The sequence below is a fragment of the Lycium barbarum genome, chromosome 12, assembly GCF_019175385.1.
Source record: "Lycium barbarum isolate Lr01 chromosome 12, ASM1917538v2, whole genome shotgun sequence".
In the NCBI taxonomy this organism is placed as follows: domain Eukaryota; kingdom Viridiplantae; phylum Streptophyta; class Magnoliopsida; order Solanales; family Solanaceae; genus Lycium; species Lycium barbarum.
In genome coordinates, this window is record NC_083348.1 from 95409596 (window position 1) to 95436951 (window position 27356).

General features: G+C 36.4%; 3 protein-coding genes and 2 long non-coding RNA genes across 8 annotated transcripts; 2 read left to right on the plus strand and 3 right to left on the minus strand.

Annotated features, from left to right (window-relative positions):
* Positions 1 to 1040: 1040 nt before the first annotated feature.
* LOC132622789 (glycine-rich domain-containing protein 2-like) lies at positions 1041 to 5745 on the plus strand. Of its 2 annotated transcripts, XM_060337453.1 has the most exons (9): positions 1041 to 1162; positions 1255 to 1430; positions 1938 to 2055; positions 2151 to 2405; positions 2766 to 3281; positions 3773 to 4311; positions 4789 to 4990; positions 5179 to 5334; positions 5432 to 5745. In XM_060337453.1, the coding sequence occupies exons 2-9, from the start codon at positions 1273 to 1275 to the stop codon at positions 5585 to 5587; spliced, it is 2100 nt and encodes a 699-aa protein (XP_060193436.1). In that variant the 5' UTR covers positions 1041 to 1162; positions 1255 to 1272; the 3' UTR covers positions 5588 to 5745. The 2 variants fall into 2 exon arrangements, with proteins under 2 accessions (XP_060193436.1, XP_060193437.1); XM_060337454.1 differs by having other exon boundaries at positions 1083 to 1430; positions 2829 to 3281.
* Positions 5746 to 6281: 536 nt separating this feature from the next.
* LOC132621707 (uncharacterized) lies at positions 6282 to 12221 on the plus strand. Of its 3 annotated transcripts, none has more exons than XR_009575639.1 (3): positions 6282 to 6526; positions 6647 to 7025; positions 9907 to 12221. It is a non-coding gene; the product is annotated as an uncharacterized LOC132621707 (long non-coding RNA). The 3 variants fall into 3 exon arrangements; XR_009575638.1 differs by having other exon boundaries at positions 6650 to 7025; XR_009575637.1 differs by lacking the exon at positions 6282 to 6526 and having other exon boundaries at positions 6533 to 7025.
* Positions 10850 to 13737, minus strand: LOC132621705 (transcription factor GTE2-like). Its single transcript, XM_060336061.1, has 3 exons — positions 11875 to 13737; positions 11430 to 11787; positions 10850 to 11352 (listed from the first exon to the last, which is right to left on the minus strand). Exons 1-3 carry the CDS (start codon positions 13387 to 13389, stop codon positions 11261 to 11263), a joined length of 1965 nt encoding a protein of 654 aa, XP_060192044.1. The 5' UTR covers positions 13390 to 13737; the 3' UTR covers positions 10850 to 11260.
* Positions 13738 to 16847: 3110 nt separating this feature from the next.
* LOC132621708 (uncharacterized) lies at positions 16848 to 17613 on the minus strand. Its single transcript, XR_009575641.1, has 2 exons — positions 16978 to 17613; positions 16848 to 16877 (listed from the first exon to the last, which is right to left on the minus strand). It is a non-coding gene; the product is annotated as an uncharacterized LOC132621708 (long non-coding RNA).
* A 4589-nt stretch (positions 17614 to 22202) lies between these two features.
* Positions 22203 to 25355, minus strand: LOC132624690 (protein MAIN-LIKE 2-like). The gene is made up of 4 exons (XM_060339430.1): positions 25160 to 25355; positions 24645 to 25073; positions 24003 to 24554; positions 22203 to 22304 (listed from the first exon to the last, which is right to left on the minus strand). Exons 1-4 carry the CDS (start codon positions 25307 to 25309, stop codon positions 22203 to 22205), a joined length of 1233 nt encoding a protein of 410 aa, XP_060195413.1. The 5' UTR covers positions 25310 to 25355.
* Between the last annotated feature and the right edge of the window lie 2001 nt (positions 25356 to 27356).

Sequence of the window (27356 nt, forward strand, 5' to 3'; positions counted from 1 at the left end):
AAGATAAAAGCAAGACTTAGAATAGATCCAAAGTACTCCCTCCGGATCAAAAAAAAGTGTTCACTTAACATTTTTTTCGTAGGTAAAAAAAGTGTCCACTTATTAAATCAAGAAATAATTAATCTTATCTTTTCAGATTTGCCCCTATTAAATGTTATGTGATCAAATTTCAATTTCTATTTAATTAGGGATAGTTTAATCAATTTATATATATATATATTTTTTATGTAAGTAGTTTTTTAAGAATGTGCAAATGATTAAGTGGAGTCCGAAGGGAGTATAAACTAAGGTTAACGCGCTCAATTTGGGACTAAGAAAAACGTGTTGTCACAAGGTAGTTTTGTCATAAGAAAAGTATGCTGGACTTTGTCAAGTCTCAAACTTTATCATATGTAATCTATAAATATTTGATGTTCAAACTTGAAGCTTTCTTTGAAATTACTCAGAAAAATCTACATATATTTGGAGTCACAAAGACATTGAAAACATCAACTTGGACAATATAAGTAGGCGTTTGGCCATTAATTTTCAAACCATGATTTTAAATTAGCATTTGATCATCAATTTTCAATCATAGTTTGAAATCATGATTTGAACCCAAATCATCCAAAAAGTATGGTTTGGGTTTTGAAACCATGGTTTCAACTTTTTTAAATACAAAATTTAACCCATAAGTTAATATTTTGTAAAAAAAAAAAAAAAAAACTCATAAGTTGGTAAATATTTTTAACAATTATCCCCATCAATCATTTACCAATCTCATTAACTTCCACCAACCTTTATTTATGTCTACCAACCTTTAATTTATGTGAGAAGATTATATTAAATAGTAGTTATATTACTATTCATGTTAAATTTTCGATTTTATTGAAGTAAAGTTTAATTAATTGATGTTGCATTTTTTAGAAAAGTCTTCTATTAGTATACTAATTTTGTTATAAACTATGATTTGCTCATTTGGTAAGATTGTATAAGAATTGAGAATATTTTGATGGTTTTCATAATTTGTGAGATTTTTATATCAATAAAAAAAAATATAACTTAAAATATTTAAATTATATGTGCAAATATGGTTTGAAACCAATGTTCAAACGGGGCCTAAATAAGAATCGTTGTCTCCGTAGAGTTGTCTGGAGATTCTCAATTAACTTTCTCCGAAGTGGTGATTTGCCTTGACTTTTCTATACCCAATCTTTTTTAAATAATTAAAACACATCATTCTGCAATTTACTGATTGTGTTGTCAACCCAATAGCTTGTGGTCTAAGAAACAATGGAGATGGAGCAGCAGTTGGAGTGGAATGAAGCACAGAAGATTGTAATAAATGTAGACCTTATTGCTGCAGCCAAACAGCACCTTGAGTTTCTTGCTACCATTGATAGGAACCGTTGGCTCTATGAAGGCCCTGGTTTGAATATGGCAATTTATAGGTAAATCCCCATATTTGAAATTTTCAGTATTGTTCCCTTAGCTATGATTTTACTGCTTGTTCAGATAGCTTTCTTTATTAGACATTTTTATTTTGTCTTCTGGTTTTGGGGTAATATTGCATTGAGTTAAGTATAATAGTAAATGCCAGATACGCCATCCGTTGAATTTATTTGTCTTAGTTTGACTTGACACGGAGTTTAAGAAAATAAAGAATGACTTTTGAATCTTGGGATTGTAAACTAAAGTTGTCTGTAATGTACCAAAACGCCCTTTGAATCTTCTAGTCTTAAATATGTCATGTAGGTATTTGGGTGTAGAGAGTTACCAAATATAGAAAGTGACATTTTTTTTTTAAACGGAGGGAAGTAAGACAAACAAATTGAAACGGAGGGAGTACTAATTTAGTTTTGAAGTTCTTCGCTTCTTGCTCAAGTTGTGTATTATGTAGATTGTTTCTGTTTTTTTTTTATTTTTGTAAAACTTGCCAATGAAAATCCCTATTTCAGGTACTATTCGTGTTGGCTACCGTTGTTGGCAAAACATTCTGAGTGCCCCTTCTTTGAAGGACCTTTGGTTGTTCCCCTTGATTGTGAATGGGTTTGGCATTGCCATAGGCTCAATCCTGTAAGCTTTTGAACTATTGAAACATTTGTTTTCAGTTTTACCTTTGTGACTGAGTGCTTTTTATGACACATGGAATGATTATTCTGCCTTTCCAGGTTAGATACAAGACTGACTGCGAGCAATTATATGGGAGGATTCTTGACAACCATAACATTGTATCTTCTTTGAAAGGAATATCAAAAATGGAAACAGAAGAGACATGGAAAAATTTGTATCCGAATGAACCGTATGACTTGGATTCAGCGAGAGCTCTTTCAGATAAAAACCCTGCACAAATTCTAGAATCTGAAAACTGCAGTAACTATGATTTAGTCTCTGCTGTTAAAAGGCAAAGCCCCTTCTTCTACCAGGTGAGCAAAAGGATGCAAACACTTCATTTTAGTAAAGCACAGGCCGAACAATTAAGAAATTCAGTTTGTTAAAACTCAGAAACTTAAACTTCTGTTATAACTTTATTTGAATATAAAGCTTGAGCGCTTGACAATCAATGGTCCGGGACAAATTTTATAAACAGAATGATATAGGAGAATCTGAAAGGGATGAATAAGGAAAAACCAGAACTGCGAGGTAGAGAAGTGATGTGGCAAACTTCAACTATCTCTTGCAAATTATGGTGGATGGTAATGTGGCTGTTTGTCGTTTTATCTTTTGCATTATCGGGACTGGTGTATAAGTTAGCATGTTTTTTTATGATATTTTGTTGATATCAGATTGTTCAGACATGCTGGTATGGTACACATCATTTGCGGTCTTATATCATGTATTTCCTCCAGGTGTCTAGACCCCACATGACAAATGAGGTCTATCTTGAAGGAGCTGTGGCTCGATACAAGGGTTTCTTACACTTAATCCGGAGAAACATAGCAAGATCAATTAAGAGCTTCTCTGTTCCAACTTATGACATTGACCTTATCTGGCACACTCACCAGTTACATCCTATTTCGTATTGTAAAGATCTTGTTGATATCATGGGTGAGGTGTTAAATCATGATGATACTGATTCAGACAGAACAAAAGGGCAGAAGCTGGATACTGGGTTTTCTGGAACTACAAAACTTTGGGAGGAAATATATGGTTTAAGCTATTGGAGGGCAGGTGCAATGTATAGAGGAAATACACCATCTCCTCTTAGAACTTGTGCTTACCCCTCCAATCCCGTGAGCAAGAAGGAAGATACCTTTGCAGATCAGAAGATAATTCATCTTCCAGAGATGAAAGTTTTGGAAGTAATTTTCTGAATCTTTTCTGGTTGTTTCTAAAGCCTGTTTTGCTTTTTTGTTGGGGTTGTGATATAATTTAGTATATACATTCAATGAAATTCATTAGTGTTACATCTTTAACATAGTATATAAAGAGGGAGAGTTGGGAGATAATATAGGAACCAATTCATTCCATGCTACTTTAATGGGGCATCAATTATATGATTAAAACTTTAACCTTTGTTAGGAAATTTAAGCCTGCTGTTCTCTATCTTATTTTGTTAGAAGAATTGGGTCAACGCATTTTTGTGTAACCTCAATTGCTTGATCGCCAACAACAGAACAGAATAACCTTTTCGTATGTGCCAATCTTCATTCTTCAATGCCGTCGATAGAACTATTGCCATTTCTTAGGTTCTTCATCACCCATACGTTATACAGTTATCATCTGTTAAACTGATTTAGCTTTGAACTCCGTGATGTTCAAAGTTTGTAATTTTTTGCAACTACTTTGACAGGTCATGTTGGAGATCATAGGCATAAGAAACTTACCTGAAGGTCGCAAGGGAGGCTTCTTTGTTTACTTTAGCAAGTCACAGCCTGATAGAATCTTTAATGCAAGAAAGAAACTTACTATTTTCTCTGAGAGTGGGGAAAAGCAGGTTGCTTACTTCCAATGTGAACCTTGTGGACATCTTCTATTAGAAATCATGTCCCAGTCATCTCATGATATGTCGATTTCAAAATCTGTTGAAGTTATAGGTTCTACTGCTCTCTCTTTAAACGATTTGACTTGCCCAGCTTCAAAACTCACAATGGAGAAATGGTTGGAAGTTGTGCAAAGCACTAAATTAGAAGCATTGGAACCAATCTGTATACGAGTAGCTGTATCAGTTACAACACCTAGTGCTGCACCATATGTGTTTCACATGGTTTGCACCCGAGCATTCTCAAAAATTTCTTGTTTTTTCACATTTCGTGGAAGGATTCAGTATGCAAAGAATTGGACTCGTGTCATTGATGATGCTGGTGATGAGATCATTAGCCTACAAATGAGGTATGTAGTTTTTTGGTATACTTTGCTGTTGGTGTTGTTCTAGTTCTTGACTTTCTCATAGATCTGCATGTTTGTTTGTGTATGTATCTGCTTTACTTTTCTTTTACCTCTAATTCAACGTTTACGTTTCAATCGATTGTAACATCTTGTTTCGGTCATATAGTTAACACTAAAGGTAACCTTTAACATCAGTATCAAAATATTGAGAAAGTTGTCGTTCCTTTAAAATGAACTTGGAGTAAATCCTTTTTTTAAATTAGGCCTAACTGATTGATTTGATGGAAGGGGACCATCTGATAGTTGAAAGTGCGTAGAATAATATACTTGTTTTGACTTAAGTGAGAGTTCTAAGAACTTCAACAATTCCAGTGAATTTGTTAAATTAAGAAAAGTTAAAAAATGTTGTCACCTTTACTTCTTAAATGTCAGCTGTATTGAACTCTATCTATTCTCCTGAAATTCATGCTTTAACTGCAGGAACTCCAAGAAATCAAAGAGAATGAGTGATTCTACATTGAAAAAGGAGTTGATCGGCATCAACAAGGCTGGTGAGACGCATACTCTTGCTAAGTTAGTTGGGAAAGCGTGGTTGTTAGTGGATTCCCACTGGTCCCTCCAATTTCAAACTTGCAGTGGCGATGATGGTTACCTTTTGGAGTTGGTTGGTGGTTCCAGGATTGTGAGTTTTCTCCACTACTCCTTTCAATTTTTTTCTTAATACAGGGTAGATTCATAAACATGCGCATTAAATGCCTAAGAGTACCACTATTCAAAAATTTGCTGGGCTATTGACCGTAATTTTGAGGATTTCACAAGTTCACGTGGTCTTTGCTCTCCATAACGTACAGTTCCATACTCATTTCACAGATAAAGTTCTTCCCTGGTCAAAAGTTGGATTATGAGCACAAGCACTGTGCAAAGGGAAGAAATCAAGATGATTTTATGACGGCAATTGAATTCTCTTCAGAGCACCCATATGGAAGGGCACTGGCGTTGCTCGACTTAAAATGTGGTGTTATCAATGTAAAGTCATTATATTCATTTACAATAAATCACTTGTTTCAATTTCAAAACATGGGGTTACATCTGCCTGACTGAACATGTTTCTTTTAAAAAACAGGTCAAAGAGGAGTGGTTACTTTTGCCTGGCATCATAACAGCTTTTATACTAGGTGATATTTTGAGAAAGAAAGGGTATAGCAGCTTGCTGAGCATTGGCAACAATTTGAAGGATAAGAATACTTCAATTGAAGAAACTAATGCATGCAATGAATAGGGCAACAAAAGTAGTCTGAAATTCTGATGCTGAGAAGGCAATGAATGTTGGAAATGTGTGTTTATACTTGTTAATATGCTTGTGTATCTGTTTGTGCAGGTGTGTATGATGTATATAATAATGTATAAAAGCTGAATAAGTTTCTGAGTTCTCAATTATTTACTTGGTATGGTGACCGTTTCAGCCAAAATTTATGATAACTGGGTAGTAACAAGAGTCATCGGAGGAAGACTAACTAAATTGACGGATTCTTAATTCCTTATGATAAGCATACTGATATCTTTTTTACCACGCATCTCGAGTTAATGATGCATAAAATATCTTTAAATTGGTTTGTCTCTAGTTTTTACACCATTTACTTTGACAAAATGGACTTCAAACAAGTGAAAAACCTAAGCGCAGAGAGATACATAATGTGGCAGTCTCTCAAATTTAGTGTAGTAGGATCGTTGTCATTCAGCACAGAGTGGCCCCACACACTTAACAACTGTTGTGTAGTAAGCCTTAGCTAACTTTTGCCGCATAGCTGACATGTATAATACAACTTGCAAGTCAATTCCATGATGTGTTTTTATCTGTTCCAATGCCTAAAAGGAAATTTAATTGTAGAAATTCCGAAGGTAAATAAACATGAATTATGACAGCAGAGGCAGATGTATATAAAAAATAGCATAGTTACAGCATAATTATACTTGCACTATTTTTAACTCGAATTATGTATACATAGTTAAAAAATATAAAAATGACTCTCTGTATATGCTCGAACCATTGACTTCAATCCTAAATCTACATATCTATGGAAGTGGGAAAGTAAAATATGCAGACACATAATCAAGCAAAGGGCATCCAATATACATATACTGCGTGTAGACAATTGTATTTGACCATTCCAAGTGAGTAATTTCCGCAAGATAAATGATTCACAGCTCATGCTTTAAGGTATCATTTGCCAATTTCCAAAATATTGTGTCATATCTACTATGCCATTTCTTATACGCTTCTCTAATTTCTTATCACAATTTATAAATCCACAATAATCCTCCTTATTTTTGCCGTCAGCAGAAGAACAAGAGGCAATTCCACCGCACAACTTAATTTATCTAAAATTGGTCCTTACCTGAAAGTTGGTACGACTTTATAATGACAGATAGTAAGTCTCAAGTCTGGACATATCCCTGCTCTGTTTCTATGGCTTTTGAATTTCACAGATTTAAGAAGCCTTTTATCTGTTTTTGTGATATAAAAATGACAATCATGCTTAACTGGTTAAAATATAAATAAAATAAAATTATCTACCTTATGCGTGAGCTGGGTATAACTTTAATTAAACAATTAGAGTTCATTTGAGTTCAGATATGTAGAGTAGATCAAATTCTGAGGTTGATTTGGAGATTCATGTGGCAATTTCCCTCCAGAAACTTGCAGCTTCAAATGTAAGGTATTTTTTTCTGCATCTACTCCTTTATAGTAATTACCATGCGATCTGCTAATTTCTCCGTTTGTGCTTTATTTGTGTTAAAGCTATGAGTGATGTATAACCTTTAGGGTTCTTCTGTCACGGATCTATTGTGAGGTGATCTATTTATTGTCTATATGCAAACATCAGTTGTGTGTGGATGTGAAGTTACTGTGATATGATGTTCATCAATGATCTGTGATCCACCTAACTAATGAGTTCCCCATGACTCCTAATTTTACATAACTTTTATTCCGTAGGCTTCTGTTATCTTACATAATAATAATAATAATAATATTACTACTTGATCCCTCCTTCCTAAGCAGATGGAGGTGTTTTGTTCAGAGAAGGTTAGCTGCAGTGAATTAGTGCGTCAAATTCTTTATTTCCTGATAACTAAAAGTAGTACGAGTTAAACCCTCAGGGGTTGACCTGGTGGTAATTGGCTTGAGCCTTGGGGTGCTCCCTTTCAAGGTCTCAAGTTCGAAACCCACTGGGTGCAAACAATTTCTGAGGGCCATCGGACTGGGGTAAAACCCTGAATTACCCGTGGTGCACTTGCGGGAAACTCCTTGCCGAGGGCCTGTGCACCCCCGGGATTAGTCGGGGCTCAAAGAGACCCGGACACCCGGTGCTTAATCAAAAAAAAAAAAAAAAAGTAGTACGAGTTACAACTTTTACATTTAAAATTCCATCTGAATTTAGCAATGACAGTAGATAGTATCTAAATATGTTCAGAAATCATAAACCCATTCTGGTTTGAGACTGAGGTAATAGTTGTTATTGTTGACATGTCACAGGCTTCATAGAATGAAATACCTAGTTCTTAGGTTGTTTATGTTAAGCGATCGTGGAAATAAGTGGAAGATTTGATGGATTGAGAAGGATCTTATTGCCTTCATGGTACATGGTTTGCAAAGGAGGTACTTGTGATGCAACTGAAGCATCTTGTTACCATCACAACCTTTCTGTCATTCGGTGATGTCAACAATTTCCACGATGTTGTTACATCATACATGTTCCTTGATTTGTCTCTCCTCATTCAAATAAATCTGAGTGCTATGTTTTACTTGAGGGAATAGCAAACATGTTTTACTTCTGATCCAGAATCTATTTTTTCCCAGTTAGTTCAATAAGCTAGTGCTTTTTGGGATGGAGTAACGCAGAGTTTTTTGCTTCTTGTAAGCACTCAATGAGGAAGACTACAGGTGGGACTTTTGTGAACCATATACCTTTAGCAGTGTCACTCTGGAAGCTAAAAGGGAATCAGTTTCTTAATGTAGATGGAGCTAGTATGAGTAAAACTTCTGAGTCTTATCTAAGTTTTGTTGCAACACAGAGAAAGAACTAAAGGGTAAAGTGTAAAAATGTCGAAGTAGGTTCACAACATTCTCTTTTAATGATACCAATCAACAAACTCTCCTACAGAATAGGATTATTTTCTCAGTATTATAGACTTTAAAGGCCCAGTTATTCCAGTGTTCTGAGAAATTGAAGTATGTGGAGTCAAGTATATGAAAGCGTATACCTGACTCCACATGCTAACTGCAGTCAGTCTGCATTTTACTCTCATAGACAGTTATTATTCATCCCATTAGCATCATTTTACTTTCGTGTACAATTAGATATTTCAGAAGAAATTTCTGTCTTCGACTTGTGAATCTCCACTTAGTCTTAACTACAACATTGTGGCAACCTTAATAGAATCAAGGAATAAGCACATAAAAGTGTTTTCCCACAATGCCCATGAGAAGTTGCACTTGGGTGGGTAAATAATGGTTAGCTGACCAGATTCACTATGTTTTCAATATTCCAGATCACCAGAAGTATCTATGACCTTTCACAACTTTCTTTTATATAAGTATTATAACTCCTAAGTTTTTGGTAATGTACATGTTTGATGGTTAGCCATTTTCTCGCCTGTCTAACTCGGCTTCAGCCACTCAGAATTTGTCTCTCTCTTTATTTCTGATCAAAGGAATGGCATTTATTTTCCTGGAAATCCTAGCTAGTTTTAGCACGATTTTGGAAAATCTTGTTGTTATTACTCAAACAAGCATGAAAACATACAGACTTTGGGCTTTTTAATGGATGAACATCTAACTCGATGTGATTTGTGAGATCAATATGAAATGAAGGGGAGCAGTTCATAGAGCTTAAAGATGTGTGTTGACTGCACTGATTAGTGCAAATGCTTTCATTGTTTTGTCACTACAAGCCTTTGCTATTAAACATTGTTGTGATCCAGGATATCCGATATTCAGAACTCTAATATTACTAAAGTTATCAGGATATTTAGAACTTTATTGGTTGTGAGTAGTGTTATCCATTTTGTCACTTACTCATTGCATCAGTCAGAAGGAAAAAACTGTCGGTTTACAACTCTATATAAAATACACTCTCTAAAATAGGTACTTGATGCTTTCAGTTCTAGGAACTTGCTGTTGCAAGATCTCTTATGTATAGTCATCTTTTGTTGGGATGGACATGGGATGGACAGGCACTGAACTGGCTCCTAATTCTTCAATAAGGGAATAACATTTAAAATTAGGACCTAAAGACTGAGCGAGATTTGCCCTATTAAAGTTTAATTTGATCTTAGCCCGACTTATGGTTTACCATTTCTCTGACTCCTTTTGGGTGCACTATTAGAGAAGTCATTTAACTTATTGTTCTCTCAAGTAAACATTTTCTCTATTACTTGCATCATTTTCTCAAGGTCATAATTTAGAACTTTGAAGCTAAGTCATCGCCTGTCGTCCTACATGTTCCTATTATATTTCCTATTATATCACTAATGTTAACTCCTACTTGGTACTTCACCAAAAAAAATGTTAACTCCTACTTGGTGGTGCTATCTCAGACTGATCCGGAAGCCTGGGAACTGAAGTCCCATTGTTATCATGACAAGTTGGTTCCAACTAGGAGGTTTTCGGATTGAATTCTATTAACAACTAAAGGTATGGATTCTTCGTGCGAACAACAAAGAGTAGACCGGCTAAGTCAACATTATGATAGCGTTCACAAGTACGGGATAGGAAAAGACATCTCAATGAGTGCTCAACAGAAGGGTGCATGTCATTGAGCAGCGACAATGACCCAAACGAAAACTTTGGTCCAGGTTTGTAGCCTTTGAAACAGGCCTTTAAAATTACCATAGTTGCAGCAGCACTGCAAGCACTCAGCACTTCTCTTTCGCACAAGTGAAACAACTCCAGGTAAAGTGATTTATGGAATATCACAAAGCCCTTGGCATCAAGAAGAGCAAATTTCCAAGACGAGAAATATCAGAACAGCCTTTTGAGTGGGAAGAGTAAGTTTCTCTTTTCCATGTGGTAGGAGGTTCAACTAAGGTTCAGGTATCTTTTTCCCATACCAAAAACACTTAATGAATCTTTGCTGATGTTTTACTAGTGTGCCTTAAAATTTTGAGTTCTAATTTGTCATTTAGACTATTGACCATTGGACCAATCGGCTTTCCCCTCACACCTAACATTTTCAGTTGGTTTCATTAAGTAACAATCATTATCCTTTATCTTAGGTTAAATTCCTAAAGCAGGTGTGATTCAGTTAAGCTTGGATTGTGTTTCAGGGATTCTTGATTAATTGCTTTATTCGATATTTTGATTGATTGTCTGTTTCAAATTTGTGCTAATTGTTTTTCACACTCTCCCAAGACCCCACTTGTGAGATTACACTGGCATGTTGTTGTTGCTTTTTCTTATTGGCCCAATTTAAGGTAGAAGTAGTGTTCACTTCAGCAGAGCTACGGAACAATCTCAAAATAAAAGCAGTAAAGAAATAAGTGCAAATAGAAGAGCTAGATGAGATTTCTTCTTGAGTTAATAGAGACTACAACTTTGTTTCCCAAACTCAGTCGTTCAGCACTGTACAATTTACTTCTATCCTTCCTAAACACTGAAAATCAGCAGGTGGTTTTCTGTATACAAGCAAAAAATAAACCCAAATGTTTGTTGTCAGTCCCCATTTGTAACATCCTACCTACCACTACTCCGTAGTTAACTAAAACCTCTCAATATCCTAAATCTTGAGCTAGTCCTACTTCCAAAAGCCAGCCAAACTGTGATATCTTCTGAGCTGCTTAAACAGATGCACAAAAACCAGCCAGAGAAAATACTAACAGAAGCACCATAGCACTATTTAGTTGAATAAAATCCCGAGACACCAATATCTGATTCTCAAACCCATAAAATGGCTTAGGTTGTACCAGCTTCTTTTGCCTCAACATAAGGAGACTGTACACTATCCTCATCAGAATCACTCCCAGAAGAACTTCCTGAATCTGAATCTGCAAACATTTACCATAGCAAAAGTAAATATACCATCACTTGTTTATCAAAATGAACGACAGAAAAAAAGTTATACCACTGGAAGAAGAATCACTGCCAGAACTTGAGCTGCTAGAGCTGCTCGACCCACTACTCACACACGGCCCATCCTTCTCAATCTGTACAGGAGGAAAATTTTCACCTGGTATTTCCTCACCGATATCAACATCCTCTTCCCCGACATCCACTTTCTTGTTTTTAGGCATTACATGCTCTGGTATTGGTATTTCCTCAACGCTATCAACATCCTCTTTCCTGATGTCTGCATTCTTGTTTTTAGGCATTGCTTGCTCTGGTTTTGATATTTCCTCAACTATATCAACATCCTCATCCCCAAAACCCACTTTCTTGTTTTGAGGCATTGCTTGTCCTGGTGTTGGTGCCTTCCCAGGCGACTTATTTACAAAAGACAACAAGTTGATCAGAAAACATAGCACAATATAGAGATTAGTTAACAAACGTATGAAAAATGCTATACATACCTTGTTGAGCTGTTTAGCAGCAGCATCTTCAGTGACTCCTTGTCTCTTCGACTTGCTCATAGCCTTCTTATGGTTACCAACAAACCTTTCCAGCTCCCACAGCGTTTCATTGTCAAGGGCCTCAAAGTCAAGCTCAATCTCATCCCCTTCCTGTGTTAGATTAGGGGTTCTCCTCTTCACAATTTGCACGACTTGATCCATCTTCTCTGAGGGGAGATTCTGCAAGTCAGCCGCTAACTTCGCTTTCTCCTCATGGATCATATGCCTTTTGTTAGGATCCTTAGCCTTCGGCTTGCGCATTTTAGCTGAACTTGGCGTAAAAACAGGCTGTGGAGGGGATTTTACAGCAGGGGGTGCAAAAAAGGGTGCAACAGGTACACTCTGAAATTGGCGTTGATTCAACAATGTGGAATGTGACCGCACGGGCTCTGATTTTCTCGCAACCGGCAATGGTTCATGTAAGGCATTTGGCGGCGGAATAGGTGCAGGCTGAGACAGATTCTTCTGGTGATTCACCTGCATAATAGTGGCAACTTTACGGTGCTCAGCTTCGTACTTCTTGTAAGCTGGTTTGAACTTCTCTTCAAAGTCACCAAGAAGCTCTACAGCCATAGCATGGACATCCTGGCCTTTTGGGTTATAAGTGATGGCATTGTTGAATGTAAGTCTCACATCAGCTGCAAAATCTTGTGGCGTTCTGTACTCATTCCTGTCCAGCCTTAACATCACAGTTCCAAGATCCATAGGGTGCTTGATGATATCAAAATAATCATATAGTTTCAGACCCTTAACATCCACTGGTTTGTCAAACACATAGCCATGCCTATGCTTCATTAATTTCATCAATATCTGCCTGCACTTCCTCATCATACTTACAAAAAACTTATCCCCTTCTACTGCTTGCCGCTTAGGATGATCTTTCCCCGAGGCTATTGCTCTTGTTCGCTTTTGTCCAGTGAGCTTCTTGCTCTTACCACCAACTTTTTCAGGTTTCCGATGATGCCGGCTAACATTGGGGGCCAATGACGGTTGGTTCAGTTGAACCTGTGGTGCTATCGGTGTCCTAGAAGCGAAATCTGGGGCTTCTATCCTGTTTAGAACGCCCCGAACCCGATCTAGATCAGAGATTAGCCGCTTCTTAAGGTCCTTCAACTCATTTCTCGAATAAGAACCCAAATTGAAAGTCACATACTCTCTGTGAAATGAGTCGTTGCGATCATAAACCGCATTTGGTTTCCCACTGAACGGCACATTATTGTTAGCCCTTGGTGGCGGCAATGGCGACGGAGCAGCCCTTGGAAGTGGCTCATTGGCCTGCCGGAGATGAGATAAGGCTGATACATTTTGGACTTGTCTGGTAAGATTAAAATTGGGGCTAGGGTTAGGGTTTGGATTAGGGTTGAATCGACTGTGAAACTGAGGATGAGGAGTGGAATTAGGTGTATATTTCCTCATATAAACATTTCGTTCATCCCAGTGAGGTTCATTTATACTGGATAAAACAGCTGATGCCATATAGAAAGGTTAAGGGTTTAGGAAAGAGGTTAAGAACTAAGCGGCAATTAATCTCCGGCGAGAAAATGACGAGAACCCATGATTTTATCGCCGAGAAATTCAATTGCCGCCACGGGAAAATGAAAAGAAGGAAATAAAGGAGATTTTCTTCACCGGAATGAAGTGGCGAAGATGCAAAGAAAGAAAAGGCGAGGGTTTCGATGACCCTCTTTTTTAACCTGAAGGATGAAAATTGTGGAAGGCCACGATCTCCTCTTAAAGGCAACAAGATCTGCCCCGTTTCTGTTTCGGGCAGTTTATGAGCCCTCGATTGAAAATCCTAGGGTTGAGATTTTATCTCCTTTGCTGCCCGGCGTACTAACCTTTGCCACCTGTCATGGACGGTCTAGATTTACGTTACGTACACGTGGGGATAGATAAAGGCTGTTGATGGAACTGTTTGTGCCTTTTTGGGTGGGAAAGATAAATTTTGATTTGGGAATTTGGTTTCAAGTTTTGGAGTGGCAAAAAATGGAGCCTTACAAGTCGGCGGGTGGGGTACCTAGTTGATGACGTATTATTAGGTGGGGCACCTAGTTGATGACGTATTATTAGGTGGGGCCTATTGGACCGTCGAAAATATCTAATTTATCGCGGGGGTAGTATTTGGATGTACGGTGATATAGCGGAATTTCCTACCCGCCTAAAATCAGGGATTATCTTTTCTTTCTTTTTGTTGCCAGGTCAGCACCGTTATGAATCCGCGATTTTTATAGTGTAAAAAAAAAAAAAAATTGAACCAAACTAGTATAAAAAAAAATATATATTAATAGGTTTCACGCACGAAATTCGTGCGTGAAGGAGGCTTTGCCCAAGTTGCAGGCATTTATTATCATGATTTGCAAGTTGTACGTGCAAATTGGTTTGACAGTATGTATTATTAGAGTCCGGAACCAAAATGCCCTCAAAAAAATCACTTTGAATTAAAAAAAAAAAAAAATTGGCCAACTTTATTCTTTGCAACACTTAGTATTTTTTTTTCATACTTTGACCAATGATTAGTCGTGTGTCAAGACTCCGAAACGTCAATATTTTATATAGAACCTGATATTTTTTTCTGCGTACAATAATGTAGGCCCAATACATCAAGGATACGTAGACGTTCGGATCGTCATTTTAGTGGTTGAAAAGGTGCCCGAAGTAAGTTTTGTTTGAAAAAACTTAGTGTTTTTTCATACTTTGACCAACGATTAGCCGTGTGTCAAAACTCCGAAACGTCAATATTTTATATAGAACCTGATATTTTTTTCTGCGTACAATAATGTAGGCCCAATACATCAACGATATGTAGACGTTCGGATCGTCATTTTAGGGATTGAAAAGGTGCCCGAAGTAAGTTTTGTTTGAAAAGACTTAGTGTTTTTTTCCATACATTATTGTACGCAGAAAAAAATATCAGGTTCTATATAAAATATTGACGTTTCGGAGTCTTGACACACGACTAATCATTGGTCAAAGTATGGGAAAAAAATTAAGTTTTTTCAAACAAAACCTACTTCGGACACCTTTTCAACCCCTAAAATGACTATCCGAACGTCTACGTATCCTTGATGTATTGGGCCTACATTATTGTACGCAGAAAAAAATATCAGGTTCTATATAAAATATTGACGTTTCAGAGTCTTGACACACGGCTAATCGTTGGTCAAGGTATGAAAAAACACTAAGTTTTTTCAAACAAAACTTACTTCGGGCACCTTTTCAACCTCTAAAATGACGATCCGAACGTCTACGTATCCTTGATGTATTGGGCCTACATTATTGTACGCAGAAAAAAATATCAGGTTCTATATAAAATATTGACGTTTCGGAGTCTTGACACACGACTAATCATTGGTTAAAGTATGGAAAAAAACACTAAGTGTTGCAAAAAATAAAATTGGCCAATTTTTTTTTTTTTGGTACTGTTTCTGTAACGCAATATTTTACTGCGTTATAGAATATTTTTTTTTTTGAATTTTTTTTTTGGTTCAAAGTGATTTTTTTGGGACATTTTAGTTCCGGACTCTAATAATACATAGTGTCAAACCCATTTGCACGTACAACTTGCAAATCATGATAATAAATGTCTGCAACTTGCAAATCATGATTTCCATCACAGTAAGAAAGAAGCATAAGAAAGTGATATTCGACAAAGCCTCCTTCACGCACGAATTTCGTGCGTGAAATCTATTAACGTTTTTTTTTTTTTTTTTGTACTAGTTTGGTTTAATTTTTATTTTTTTTACACTACAAAAGTCGCGGATTCGCACCGTTATTGGTGCTCACAAATTTATTCCACATGTGCATCCCGTTATTTCCATGAGTCATATTTCCTTTTGTTTTTTTTCTTTCTTTTTCTTTTAGGTGAAAGGCCAATTAGGAGGAGAAAGGGAAAAACTCTTGTGGGTAATTTGTTTGACTACATAATCCTAGCATAGAATAATGTGTAAATAATGTTTTGTTTATCTTATGGTAAAAAATTAATTCTCGAATAACTTAAAAATGCCCTTAAGGTAGATAATTAATATTCTTTGTATATTATCACCAATCGTATCACAATTCATTCATTATTAAGAGTCTATTATTTCACTGCGTGAAGTGTTTTTACATCATTATTCTTGCATATCTAGTATGTGAACGAAGAGACTCCTTAATGAGTTAGAACTACATCCAGGCAGTGTAGAGTTAAATTTTGATCATACTGGAACTCTAATTAATCAATCAGGCGATTTCAAGATCATGGAGGTATCCCTTGAGATGTTTTTTTATTTTCTTGTTTTTGTTTACCCCGGATTTAGGTAATCAATTAAATTTATGAGTGAGGTATAGGGTATGTGGTTGAGTTTTAATCTATTTGGTTGAAAAAAGATATATAAGGATATGCTATGAAGAAGTGAATAATAATCGGTGATTTACTCTAAATATACGTATCTAATAATATATGAGTATTGTTTAATTAAACAAAGCTAAAGAATAACAACTGAATCCGGACCAAAAATCAGAGAATGAGAGAGGGAGATTGTATATATTTTGCTATTACAATGTTCTAGAACTCAAGAAGTCAACCCTTAAAAGTAGGGTAATGGTCCCTATTTATAGTTTTGCCTCATGGGCCTCATACAACATAAAGTCCTTTTGAATAAAAAAAAAAACCCTAAAAAGGATAAGGTTTTATCGTACGGTCTGACACCCGTACGATTGGCAGTACAATGTGGCAGAACGGTATTGACGCGTGACAATTGTGTAACGGATCAACCGGATCAACGGCCACGATCAACTCGGCTATGGAGAAACTGGACCAAACGATGTCCTTCGCCTTTTTCAGAACAAGCACTCCTCCAGTCCCAAAAGAAAGTCTTCATGCTCGTGCTTGTTTGTTTCTTCCCTCGATCTCCAGTCTCACCGGTCCAGTATATATCCGATTTTTACCGTATACAGTTTTCTTTTTTGGATTCATTTTGATGCCACTAAAAATAATAAACAAAACAAATGAAGAACTCTAATTAATCTCAATCCGGCAAAAGAAAAAAACAATTAAACAAAAACAAATTGACATATCTAATTAACCTTTTTCAAATGGGCAAAGCAACGTTTTTCAAACGTGTACAGCCTTTGGGATTCTCTCTTCAATGCGCTGAAGACTTTCATCAGCCAAACAATATTCAACATCTTTCAAGGTAAGAAGAATCCGCTTCCATGGGCCAGATCAGAAGACGGAGGGTGCGAGATAAGCGATGCCATTTCCATTAATCTTTAGTAGGTCCAAAATGATGAAGTCTTTTGAGGAGGCCCACTAAGTTTGCTAATAGAAGTCCACACATGATTGAACTTAGCAATGAGAGAGTGAATAGAATGGTAGCTAAATGAACATTAAAATCTTCTTGCATCAGTAACTGTGACATTCACTTTTACTATGGTCCATGGAGGCTAATTTTGATTACTTCTAGGATCTTGAAAATCAGGTGATATAAATCCAACTTTTAAAATGTTAATCATCATGTGGTACGCAACCTTTCTAAATATTCCCCTCCGTATCTTATTACCAATTTATCCATTCCTGTTTGGGTATGGTGGAGGACTAACTATGTTATACATGATAAACAGTGAAACAAAAAGAGAAAAAGCTAACCTTTCCTAAATACAGGATTCTGAGATGTTAACAGGAGCAGGGAGGTAAATGAAGAAGCAATGCTGGTTCTTAGGATGTTAGTTTAGAGAATTGAATATTCAAACTTCTTTTGGAAGATATTTGTCCGGATCTAGTTAAAGCACTAAAACGAGGAGTGATGTCATGTGTCCTTCATATAATTAAGCGTGACACTTAACCATGGAATGACATTCATATGTATTCCTAAATCCTACTTCAATTTACGAAAGTTTATCATGTAATCATATAACTTGCATAGTTTGATGCATCTGCATGAATCGAGTAAGGTTTCTCCATGAAAAGGATGACGTGGAAAGCAGCCCAAATTGAAAAATGAGCTGTGTTTGCCTCCACAGTGCTGGTAATATGTTGTACTTTTTCCACCCCTCTCCCAACATCTCCCATCAACTGATAGAGACACCAATTATTATGCTTAACAATATCATATGATGACCAATCCCAAGTTTATGATGCAAATTAAAGACTTTAAACAAAATTAGCAAGAAGTCTACCTCATGCGAGGCATCCTATTCGATATTCATTCATGATGGTGACACTCACGGGCCTTTACGTTGCCACAATTATGCTCCTGCCGAAATTAAGCGTTTCGCCAGTACATTGCCCCTTATCAATTTTTTTGTTATAGTATATAAAAAATCCTTTTTATCCTTCCTTCCTAAAATTTTAACCAAAGCCAATCTAGGCGTTTTTTTTTTTCACTTTGAGAATTGAGGATGTTACGTTAGTAGAAGGTGAAGAGATAGAGGATGAAATTGAAACTATTAAACTGTGACTTGGAGCTATCTGAACCTGTTTAATTAAAGTTGTAAAACACATTTTTTTTTTTTGGTAGTTGTAGCCACACTTTTGATTGACATCTTTGTAGAAGAAAAAGAGAGGGATAAATACGTTAATATGCGAGAACAGATATTAGTTGAACGATAGCAACAAATCATAACTGAAGGATCTGTGCGTGTTGCGTACGTTTATGCCAGCAAGGGACCAAACATTTGATGCATGGCCTCACAAATGAAGATAACTACATAAATATATATAGATCTGTTAGAAAAGTGCACAAATTGTACACTTTGAACAGTACTGCAGGCAGAGTAGCAATGGAAGATCAGCACATGAAGATGATGGAAGGGTCGCAGCAACACTCATCGATGAGGCAACAGCAACACAGAGCTGCCAGACTGAATTAAAAAAGAAATCATATTTCGCAAACGGAAAAACAATCTTAGCTCCAAAGGCGGATCTAAGATTTGATTTGATTTACTATAAGATTTCGCAAACGGAAAAACATAGTAATTTACAATTTATATATTACTGTAAATTTAATTTTCTTTTTCATACACTATCAAATAGAAGAGATCAGAGACAGGACTTACCAACCTTCAAGAAAGCCAGGGTCCCTTCTAGGGGGAGGTGCTGTGTAGTATTGGGGGGGAGGCATCACTGGTGGACCTTGATAATATCCTTGTAGCAGTATTTTTTTTTTTTTAAATTAAGAAGTAAGAAAAAACAACAGAACTATATGTTAGATCCGTTCCAAAAGCTAACAGTAAGAATTTGCAAAAATTAGAAATACCTTGAGCAGGGTAAGGATAAGCGTACTTTGGAGGCTCATTCATGTTATTGAGAAAGATATGTTTCAAACCAATAGAAGAAGAGTGATTCTATTTTACTAATGGGATACAAGTAGCGTATTTATACAGTGATATCCAGAATAAAGTTATTTTCATTAAAGTGACGCTCACTTTATTGACCGTAATATGCGGCAGCTGCTATATGCCATGCGATTTATTCGACTATAAAGTGCATTATTATTCTTCTTCTGTGTTTGCATCAAATCAATTTAATGTAGCATGATTAAGTGATTTAGTTAAATAATAAAATATAATTAACTATGATTAAGTGATATAAATGTCATGTATCTATTTATTTGGTTTGAACACTCAGTACGAGTAAGTTTTTACCCAACTGATAATATGTTCCCTTATATTGGTCACTAATTGAGCTCATGCAAGGAAGACTCCTGTTGGAAATTTCCATTCCATTAATATTATATATTGTCTAAATTTATTAGGTAGATATTATGGATTATATTATCTAACAATGACTCCTCTACTTGACTCGTTGATTGATTACTTTTATGTTTTGCAAAGTCCTTATTTATTTTTAAGTTTTTGCCAAAAGGGGAGAGGGTTGGCCGGTTGGGGAGGAGAAGAGTTAGTGCCATATATAGCAAAGAGCGCAGATTAGATGAGCTTTACCTCTGTAATTTTGAGCTGAAATGTAACCATTTCTTCCTTCAGTCACTATGAAAAAAAATGGAATTAGGTGGATTTTGTCACCAATTCATCGCTAAATTGCTTGTAGCTATCAGAATTTTGTGATAGCTTGTCACTAATCCATTGCTAAATAGGACTACTGACGAATTTTATTGTTTAGCTAAGGATATGAAAATCATTTTCCTATGACGAGCGGTGAATAAAATACTTTCCACTCTTAAGCGAAATAGTTGATGTTGAATATCAAATAAAGGGAGATAGGTTGGTATGGATTTAGAAAGTGCCATTATTCATTGTTGTAACTCTTTCCTTTTCTTTTCTTTTTAATTTCATGTATAAGATTGTTCCTTGCGTCTGTTCTTATTAGCTAATAATGGTATTAGTACACAAACTTGACTTCCTGGGTCACAGTCTCACATGTTATAAGGTATTGGTCTGTCTTCTATCGTTGCCCTTCAATGTTTTACATGGAGCAGATGGGGTTTTGCCCTTTGGCTGGAAAATAGCTACAACTATAATAATATTTGGTTGATTAATGTTAGTGACACTTCAAAAATCATCATATTTGAAATCATTATTTTGGAAATATTTTCCCAAGGTTATTCTACCTATGGTCTATGGACTAGCCAACGTGTGAATCACACGAGGAATATTTTGTTTGTGACAAAGCACTACAGGAAAAATGGCAAAAAGGTCAGGTTCTAGTTACACACCTGTTACTCCATATCCTTCTCTTTGTTCTCTTTATTTCTTCTTCTTCTGATTTTTTTTTATTTTTATGAGATAAGGATAAAAAACAAACCTAAACTATCCCGTTTTTTGGTGTTTCATACTTGAACTATTCGAAGTGAGCAAAACACACCTAAGCTATCACTATATAGTTAACAAAACACACTTGAACGCTGATTAGACTAAAATTTTGACCTCACCCACCTAAATGCGCGTGAAGCAAAATTTTATCAAAAAATTTTGTCCATTTGGCATATGTAACTGCTATATATTTGCTGACTCATTATTATTTCTATTTTTTAAAATTTTCCGATTAATTTGTTAAAACCCTAAGCTCTCCCCTTTCTTCTTCATCATTTCTCAACCATTTTTCTTCATTTCTTCTCTCCTGTACAGATTTTTTCATTTATTTCTTCTTCATTATCAACCTTGTTCTTCATTTTCTTATTTTGTAAGGGCTAATAAGATTTTCTCCTCCTTTTTGTTTCCCTTCATCTTCTTGGGGGAAATTGGATCTTAATAGGGGAAAGCACGACACAAACCACGGTAGAGACGAGACCACTGTCGGAGAAGAAGAGAATCTCCGGTGAGAATTTTACAAATGGTGAGAGCCATTAAATTTTATCAATGACCGTGTTTTCTAATTTTACCCAATTGTATTACCCCTTAATTTTTAACCTTTATTTATCCATGTGGAATTAATTTCTGCCATGGTGGAATTATTTATTCACGTGGCACTATTTTTAAACCAAAAAAGAGAGTGCAGTATACACACCATCATATATAAGTTCAGGTGTGTTTTGCTAATTATATAGTGATAGTTTAGGCGTGTTTTGCTTACTTCGGATAGTTCAGGTATGAAACACACAAAAAAAAAAATGATAGTTTGGGTGTGTTTTTGACCGTTTATCTCTTTTTTCTTTAAAATAGCTGCCTAAATAATACAAACTGAAAACACTGACAAACAACTATGACGAGATAATTTGCGTAGACATATAAAAGCAAAAAGGATAGCAAAAGAGAACAGAAAATAAAAAAACTTAGGTCGGCATTTATCAATGAGCCAGAAAAGAGGGGGAAACAAAGCGTGTTATCGAGTCCCCAAATCAAAAGATAAAGTCCAACTTTGCCAAAAGACACATCGTAATGTTTATTCCATATCAAAATGGGTTTGGTTTGATTTTTTTAATTTTATTTTTAGGTTTAAAAATCAGGTGCAGTGGCATAAAAAATAGGTAGATATATCTCTTTTAAATTTGGGTGACTTTTGAGTGAAAGTGCAAAAATTAAGTGACTTTTCTAATGCACTAAAGAAAGAAAAGGTTACTTTGTGTATCTATTTCCAATAGCCCAATAACTGTTTAAACAATGAACTCAATATCTGGACTTACTTAAAGGAAAACTTTGACTTTGTTTTAAATCTAGATTACTCTTATTAGCTTAAAAACTGCATCAACAACTTCAATATTTCAAGTGAAACGAGGGCAGGAGTATTAGCAATTTAGCATGCACAGTTTTTTCCTGGCCCAATGTCAGGAGTATTAGCAATTTAGCATGCACAGTATTAGCAATTAGCAATTGAAGTATTCGGGATAGTACTTCATTGATTGATCCATTTTCGGCTATCCAAAATTGCAAGGGCCAACTCTTAGCCAGAGTTGGGCCAACACCACTTCTTCATCCTTAAATGGCCCTATCAAGAGACTCCATTTACATGCAGGAATCTGGAAAGTGAGTTATAATTGCTATTCTGAACCAATAGCTTGCATTTTGTTCAGAACACTGAACATGACAGCTATTAATTAGACTAATGAAAGCAGAATATATTACCTAATATGGAAAAAATGAGGGTCCGGAACCAAAATGGCTCCAAAAAAAAATATTTTGAACCAAAATGCCCCAATAAAAAAAAAAAGTTACTAAAGTACCTATAGCGCAGTAAAATAATGCGCTATAGCACTAACAGAGACGGTCCCGTTAACTCCTATAACGCAGTAAAATAATGCGCTATACGGAATACGGTCCAACGTATAACGCATGATTTTACTGCGTTATAGGAGACCATAAAATCACAAGTCCCCCTTTCCATTCTTCCCTTATTACGTGATTTTATCTTTTTTACGTAGTTTAGCAGTATATTAATCATGCTTTAAGACTCCGAAACTTCAATATTTTATATAGAACTCTAGTTATATTTGTACAATTAATAAAATAGGCTCAACACATCAAGAATACGTGATACTTTAAATTGTCGTTTTAATAGTTGAAAAGTGCTCGAAATCCTTTTTTGTTTGAAGACTTGTAGTCATTAGCTTTAAGTTATTTATCTTTTAGGGTTTCGTCTTATTTTTAAATTAATGCTTAACTTTATTTCGAATGTGTCACGTTTTTTTTTATTATCAATAATAAAGACTAATGATAATATTTATAAATATGCAAAAAATGTATAATATTTACGATAAATTGTACAACACTAATGTATATACACTATCGAGGATGGGTCCCACAAGTAGTATGACGGAGACTATCCCTACGCCTAAGGTTCATACCATCTCCACCGCCCTCGCCATCGTCTCCGTCGCCCTTTTTCCTCTTAATAACCGGGCGCTCCAAGTCATGATCATCTTCTCTTCCCCTAGCCCTTGCGCCCTTAACTAGAACGTGCTTCTTCTTGGGATCTTGTCCCGCTGGCACGCTCAGAATCTCAGGCTGAGCTGGGTCTGGAAACTGGACCTCTTCCTCGTCGGGAGTCGCCACCGCAAGCGCCGAAGGATGAACCTGAAAAATATATAAATATTAGTACCATTTCTTATTTATGTTGAATACATTAACGTTTTTTATTTAATCAAACCTGTGTGTCAACGGACGCCTGAGAAGGCTCCTGAGATGGGTCTGTAGCCTCCTGAGATGGGTGTGATGGTGAATATGAGGTAGTCTCCTGGACGAGATGTTGCTCGAAGTCCAAGTAAAGGTTATAAAAATTAAATAAACATTTATCTTATATTGAATAAAATTAGTTTAAGTAAAAAACCTACATGCGCCTCGGTAATCTCATGAGAAGACATCTCTGCCTCGGCAGGCTGATGAGAATGCTCCGGAATGCGCAGCTCCTGTGGACCCACTGGCGCCGAATCCTAACATATGAAAAAAATGAAATAATAAGTACTTTAAATGATCAAATATGTATATTAAATATTGACCTTATATTGAATAAAATTAGTTTTAAGTAAAAAACTTACATGCGCCTCGGTAGTCGCATGAGAAGACACCTCTGCCTCGGCAGGCTGAGTGGGTGGCTCTAATGGACCCGCTGGCGCCGAATCCTAAAATATAAAATATTACTAAATAATAAATAACATATATATATATATATATTTAAAATAAATAATTTAAATGAACAAATATGTATTTTAAATACTAACCGGGATCAAAAACTCATCAAAGTCAAGAATTCGGGCTCCCTCTGAATTCCTCACAGGCCGCTCATCAACTAATGAAGTGCGTAACGCCGCCCAATCAACGTTATCACGCTCCTCCATGTATGCATTATGGCTCGGCTGTGATGAAGACCCGGGTATCTCAGCAAGTAAGAGCGCCGGCGTAAACGTAGGTGAGTCTCCAGGTGAGCTGCCACCGGCCTGGAAGGGCTGCGGATGGACTAGACCGTGAACGCCCTCTGGAATGGGACCGGCCTCATCCGCCTCATCTACCAGTCCTCCACCACCAGGTCCTCTGGCAGCAGCGTCGCGTCCTCTACGCGCACGGCGTCCTTTGGCAGCACGGCCTCCTCCTCTGGGAGCCCCCGGTGCTGCCTGATACTCAGCCTCCGGAACAGGCTCCGCCATGCGCCTAATCTCGCCTGCCTGGCGGATACCATCCTCAGAAATCCTAACCATCTCCGCGACAAGCCCCGCAAGCCCAGGGTAAGGCATATGGTCTAACCCCAAGATGCGTAAACGTTGTACGACCACCAGCTGCATTTGTGTTTAACAGAAACAAAAAAAGTTTATTTTTAAAACGTAACAATTAATGAAATTAGATAAATCTAAATACGATAAACTTACCAATGCCTCGTACTGCCCCGCGAGTGCTGAATATCCTACATCCCTAGGGGGACGCAAAGCTGGGTTGCCAATCAATCGGCGTGTGATCTGATGGTACCAGCGCATGTAATGCTCAACGGGAGTCAAATGGCCGACCACCGCTAAAGTGCCCAACCTGTTTTCCCAACGGTGGAGCTGGACATCCATGAAAGCCAAAAAATTATCATCAATGGCAGCCCGATCGTCCCGCTGGTAGTGTCGGAGCTCATGACGGACATCAGGGGGTATACTCTGTGTATGCCCAAACTGTCGTAAGACACGCTCGGGCATGTGATCCTCTACGATGTCCAGGTGTATCAATGGACACCGCGACCTCCAAACCCCCTGACCTGCCTTACAGAAGGGGGGCAAACCATCTAGTATAGCAGCGTACGACGTCCATATAAATAGCTGCATAACATATAAATACAAATCAATGATCACCATGTAGAAAAGACGTTTAATTAAATTATTAATGTAAATTTAAATAGTTTTACCGCATCATCCGTCATGTGATCAAGCTGGTCCCGGAATGGAAGAATACTGTGGTGCGTATCGACATCCCGGTCAAAACCCGCTGTCCACCTCCTCGCATAAGGCATGTCAATCTCGAGGTGATGTCTAGGTACGGGCTGAAAAGGCAGCATCCTCTCCCACGCCCATAATTGTAAGCGATATTAGAAAATACGATTTTTTAGTCGCCATTCCTTTCAAGAGGTTTGTTGACATTACAGGAACGCAACTTAAATATTACCTGGAGAAGAGCAAAAAATCCACACACATCTCTGACAGCACCAATAGACTCTCGGCACAGGTATCATAAAGAGTATTTAATAAATACTCAATTAACAAAATAATAATTCATTAACAATTCATAAATAATTAACCAAATTGAACTCATAAACATATAACAAATTAACAATGTTAACAATTCATAAATAATTAACCAAATTAACAACTCATAAACATATAACGAATTAACAATGCATAAACATTTAACAATTAACAATTCATAAACATTTAACAAATAATGAATTAAACAAAAAAAAAAAAAAAACGGAACAGTGACCTAAGCCACTGCCCCAGCCGATCAAACCCAAAAAAAAAATGATTTTTTTATTATTATTAATGATGATTAAATGTTAAACATGCATGCAATATAATGTATATAACAAAATAATAACAAAAGTTCATAGTAGAAAATCTTAATCGAAGATTTTTTGTAGATATTTTAATCGAGTTGTACGCCGTTTTTTTTTCAAAATTCAAACTTAGAATCTTGCTCCTTGACTTGAATATACCGAGAATCTAAACTTTCCGGATGAAATTTACTAGAAAACGACGTTTTTAATGGGTGGGGACCACGGAAACCTGCCCTCCAATGGCGTTTTTGAAAAAAAATTGCCACTGGAGAGGGCAGTGGTGGAACCCGATCGGGTTATAGTGGTAGACTATAACGCATGATTTTACTGCGTTATAGGAGAGAGGCAAAGTCCTATAACGCAGTAAAATCATGCGTTATACGGTGCTTCGTATTCCATATAGCGCATTATTTTACAGCGTTATAGGACTTAACGGGTCCGTCTCCGTTAGTACTATAGCGCAGTAAAATACTGCGCTATAGGTACTTTAGTAACTTTTTTTTTATTGGGACATTTTGGTTCAAAATGTTTTTTTTTGAGCTATTTTAGTTCCGGATCATATGCACTTTGGGATGGGTGAATTTAAAAACAGGTAACTGTAAGGAATAGAATTTACTTGTAGCATAAGATAATAGGTAGGTGTGATGCGTTTTATTCCTAGTTCCTACCTAGAAGTAGCTAAGAGCTGATGATTATATACAAATTATTTAAAATCTTAATTTTTTAAATTGATTGGTCTTGTTTGGTTAACAAGCTTTGGGTAAGGAAGAAGGTGTAATATCCCTCACCCTTTTCAGCTGCATAACAATTTCTTCATTATTATTTACTGCAATAAAATCTCTGAATAATTTATTACTCACCCCCATAATAACTAGTCCACGTATAACAAGCATGGAACCAAACTCATAACCAAGTATGAGTTCTCAAACAGTTTAACAGTAAAATAAAAACAATAATTTCAACTGTAATACTCAGTCATAAATTCCCAAATTCTAGTGACCTGTAACTCATTTAATTATGTAACAGAAAAATAATCCAGCTTGTAGTTCACCACTAACAAACAAGCTTTACTAAATATGGGGAAAAGCAGGAAGAAGAAAAAGTTATGCAGTGGCTCCATTAATAATATGTAAGATAATACATACAGATAGGACCACCAAAAGAAAAAGAATTAAAAAAAGACAACCTTAAGCTTTTTTTAAAAACAAAAATGGCTATACCGATCAACCTTAGGCTTAATCATCGCGTAGCAAGAGCATGCAATGATGAAATCCCACAAATAATGTACAAAATAGAGAATTATACCTAATCATGACCATATATAATTCCAGTCCGCTACCAAAACATATACTCTCCATAAAAAGAGTAAAACTTCATTACACATATAACGACAATGGACAAAAATAAAAAATGAAACCAGAAACCAACCAGTCACTATTTACTCTATGTACCACTTAAAATCTCACCAATATTAACGCCCAAAAAAGTAAAAAAGTAAAAAAAAAAAAAAAAAAAAAAAAAGGATAAAGATGATTTTAACGTTGATGATTAT